The sequence below is a fragment of the Malurus melanocephalus genome, unplaced genomic scaffold, assembly GCF_030028575.1.
Source record: "Malurus melanocephalus ecotype Western Australia unplaced genomic scaffold, MMel_1.1 scaffold_1164, whole genome shotgun sequence".
Lineage (NCBI taxonomy): Eukaryota > Metazoa > Chordata > Aves > Passeriformes > Maluridae > Malurus > Malurus melanocephalus.
In genome coordinates, this window is record NW_026624396.1 from 27,419 (window position 1) to 30,158 (window position 2,740).

A 2,740-nucleotide genomic window follows, 5' to 3' on the forward strand; every position below is an offset into this window, starting at 1 on the left:
CGGCGCTGGTGCTGCTGGCGGCGGCGCTGAGCGGCCCCGGGGCCGGTGCGCGGAGCTGCCCCGCGCTCAGCCTGGGCTGCAAGTGCGCGGCCGAGCGGGCCAAGGCGGGCGGCGGCCCCGGAGCGCCCCGGAGGAGGGTGGTCTGCAGCGGCGGGGGGCTCCCCGTTCCGCCCGAGCCGCGCCTGCTGCCCGAGGGCACCGTCACGCTGTGAGTACCGCGATCGGCACCGTCCCGGGCATCGCACCCGGCCCCGGGCATCGCCCCCGCATCTCCCCCGGGCATCGCCCCCGCATCTCCCCCGGGCATCGCCCCTGCTCCCGGCATCTCCCCCGGGCATCGCCCCCGCATCTCCCGGGCATCTCACTCCGGCCCGGCCGGGCGCTGCTGGCCCGGGGCACCCCGAGCGGGACGAGAGCCCACCCGTGGGTCGCGCTAAGCCCTCTCCGTGTCCCTCTCGGTGCCCTGTCCCTGCGCGGCGCGGGGACCCCGCATCGCCCGTGCTGGGCAGGTGCTGTTGGGGACACGGGAACGGGGGACACGGGAACGGGGGACACGGGGACCGGGGGTGAAGCCCCGTGGAATCGGGAGCGTAATGAAGTTACTTTTTTTTCTCTCGATAAGCGACTCTGCACCATGGAAAGCGTCGCTCGGTGCTCGTACCGTGGTTTAAATCGCGTTAAAAGGGTGTCGTGGCTCTGGACCCCGCTGTCCCCCCGGCGCGGCGGCAGCGCGGGGCTGCTGTGGACGTGAGCTGGAAATGCAGGAAACGGCTCTTTCTCCTGCTTCCCTCCGCTGTGCTTCTGACTGCTGGAGAGTTTTTGTTTGAAAGGGTCTGTTCTCACTGGAAATATTTACTGGGAAGCGATCGGGAGCAGTTAATGGGTTTGGGGTTTGTGCAGAGGGTCTGAAGCTGCTGCTSGATCCGTAAAGCTCCTCTTGCTCGCGGCCCCGTGCCGGGGCTTGGGGTTCGGCTGGGGCTGGCAGCCGCGCTGCTCGCTGCAGGGTTTATTTATAACTCCAGAGGAGATGTTTGAATTAAAATCTGGATTGGAGGCTGGGCTGGCAGCGCTGCAGCTGGGGGGAGAGCTGTTTTCGGGCAGAGTGCTGTCCCATCGGGGTGGCTGTGCCCCCTGCCCGTGCCACCCCCGGTCACGGCTCCCACCTCCCCCTCCTCCTGTCGGGTGGGTTTGTTGGAAGCTGCAGAGGATGGGGCTGGGGGCTGCCTCCTCCTGTCTGCTCTCACATCCTCGACCCCACAGGGTCCTGCTGGCACCGCTCGGGTTCCCTGAGCAGGGCTCGCTTTGGGGTGATGGTGGCAGCGAAGGTGACCCCGCTGTCCCCATGTGGGACACTCCAGCGCTCCATGGCGGTGCCGTGAGCRGGGACTGAGCACAGAGCTCACACCAAAGGCACAAATTGTACCAGAGCAGCAGCTGATGGGGGTCCTGGGTGCTCCCCGCGGGGACACAGAGGAGCCTCGGGCAGGTGACAGTTGGGCTCTCCATCACCCTTGTGAGCTTTGCTCTTCGTTTGGCCTTTCCCTGTGTGTCAGCCCCTCACAAACACTCGTGGCGATGTTCACTCCTTTGTCAGTTCGTWTTTGAGAAGAACTTCCCATCCTTTGCCGGTTCCGGTGCCTCCCCAGCCGTTCCCAGTGGGGCCGGGGGTTGTGCTGCCTGTGCCGATCCCGCTCCTCGGAGGGGCCGCGATGACCGTGCAGAAGCATTAGGGCATTACACGATCCCACTAAAACGTGACATGAAACCTACAGGCGTAGGCAGAACCCTACAAATATGCGGTGACCCTGGCTCTGCTCTCGCGCAGTAAACATGATTTATTCCAAACCCTTTCCAGATGGAACAATCAAAACCAGAGGCTCCGGCTTTGGGAGCATCTCCTGGAGCCGTTGGGGTGCGGGCGGGGAGTGCAGGGGCCCAGGCATGTGGCAAGGGCTGCACGTGCCTTGGGGACACCCTGCTGGGGACAAATCTTGAATTCTGTGGGTGAGCTGGGTCTGAGCAGGGTCCTGCACGGGCCCCGGGGTGCCAGGTCCTGTCTGTGCCAGGTCCTGGCTGTGCCAGGTCCCGTCTGTGCCAGGTCCTGTCAGGGCCCCCCTGTCCCCCAGAGGGACACTGCTGTCGCCCCTGCTGCAGGAAATGTGTTTGGGCAGTGATGTTTTAAACCCGAGCCGTGTCGCAGCGCCCATCCGGTGCAGCCGGGGAGCAGCAGGGCCTGAGCTCTGTGCTCGGGGAGGATCTTCCCAGCAGCGCAGGAGGGACCCGGCCCCGCACAACCCGGCTGTCCAGAGAAGCTTTGGTGGCCGGAGGAGTCTGTCACCCTCTGGGTCCCTCACCCCGGCTCTCCTTCGCCTTTTTCCCACACTCTCACCTTACTTCTTTRTTTATCTTCAATTATTCGGCCCGTGCTGAGGAATCCTGTGCTCCTCGGCGGCAGCTGCTGCACATTTACCCCCCGTGCCTGAGAAACGCGCGCTGCGCTGGCACCGCAGCCCAGGGGCGGGCGGAGCGGGGACGGGGACAGAGGACGAGGGACGGGGACAAAGGACGAGAAACAGGGACAGGGGTGAGGGGTGAGGGGTGAGGGATCGGGGGTGAGGGATCTCTGTGGCCCCAGGAACCTCCCTGCAGCCGCTGCAGGGCTCAGCCATGGTCCCAATGGGATCAGCCATGTCCCAATGGGCTCAGCCATGTCCCAATGAGCTCAGCCATGTCCCAGTGA

General features: G+C 65.2%; 1 protein-coding gene across 1 annotated transcript in view; it reads left to right on the forward strand.

The window, feature by feature from the left end:
• Positions 1 to 2: 2 nt before the first annotated feature.
• ADGRA2 (adhesion G protein-coupled receptor A2) overlaps positions 3 to 2,740 on the forward strand; it is a gene marked incomplete at its 5' end in the record, with an annotated part of 20,914 nt that continues 18,176 nt past the window's right edge. The window contains one exon of the mRNA XM_057387274.1: positions 3 to 208. Coding sequence (XP_057243257.1) covers positions 3 to 208 — 206 coding nt within the window. The remainder of the gene's footprint in view (positions 209 to 2,740) is intronic.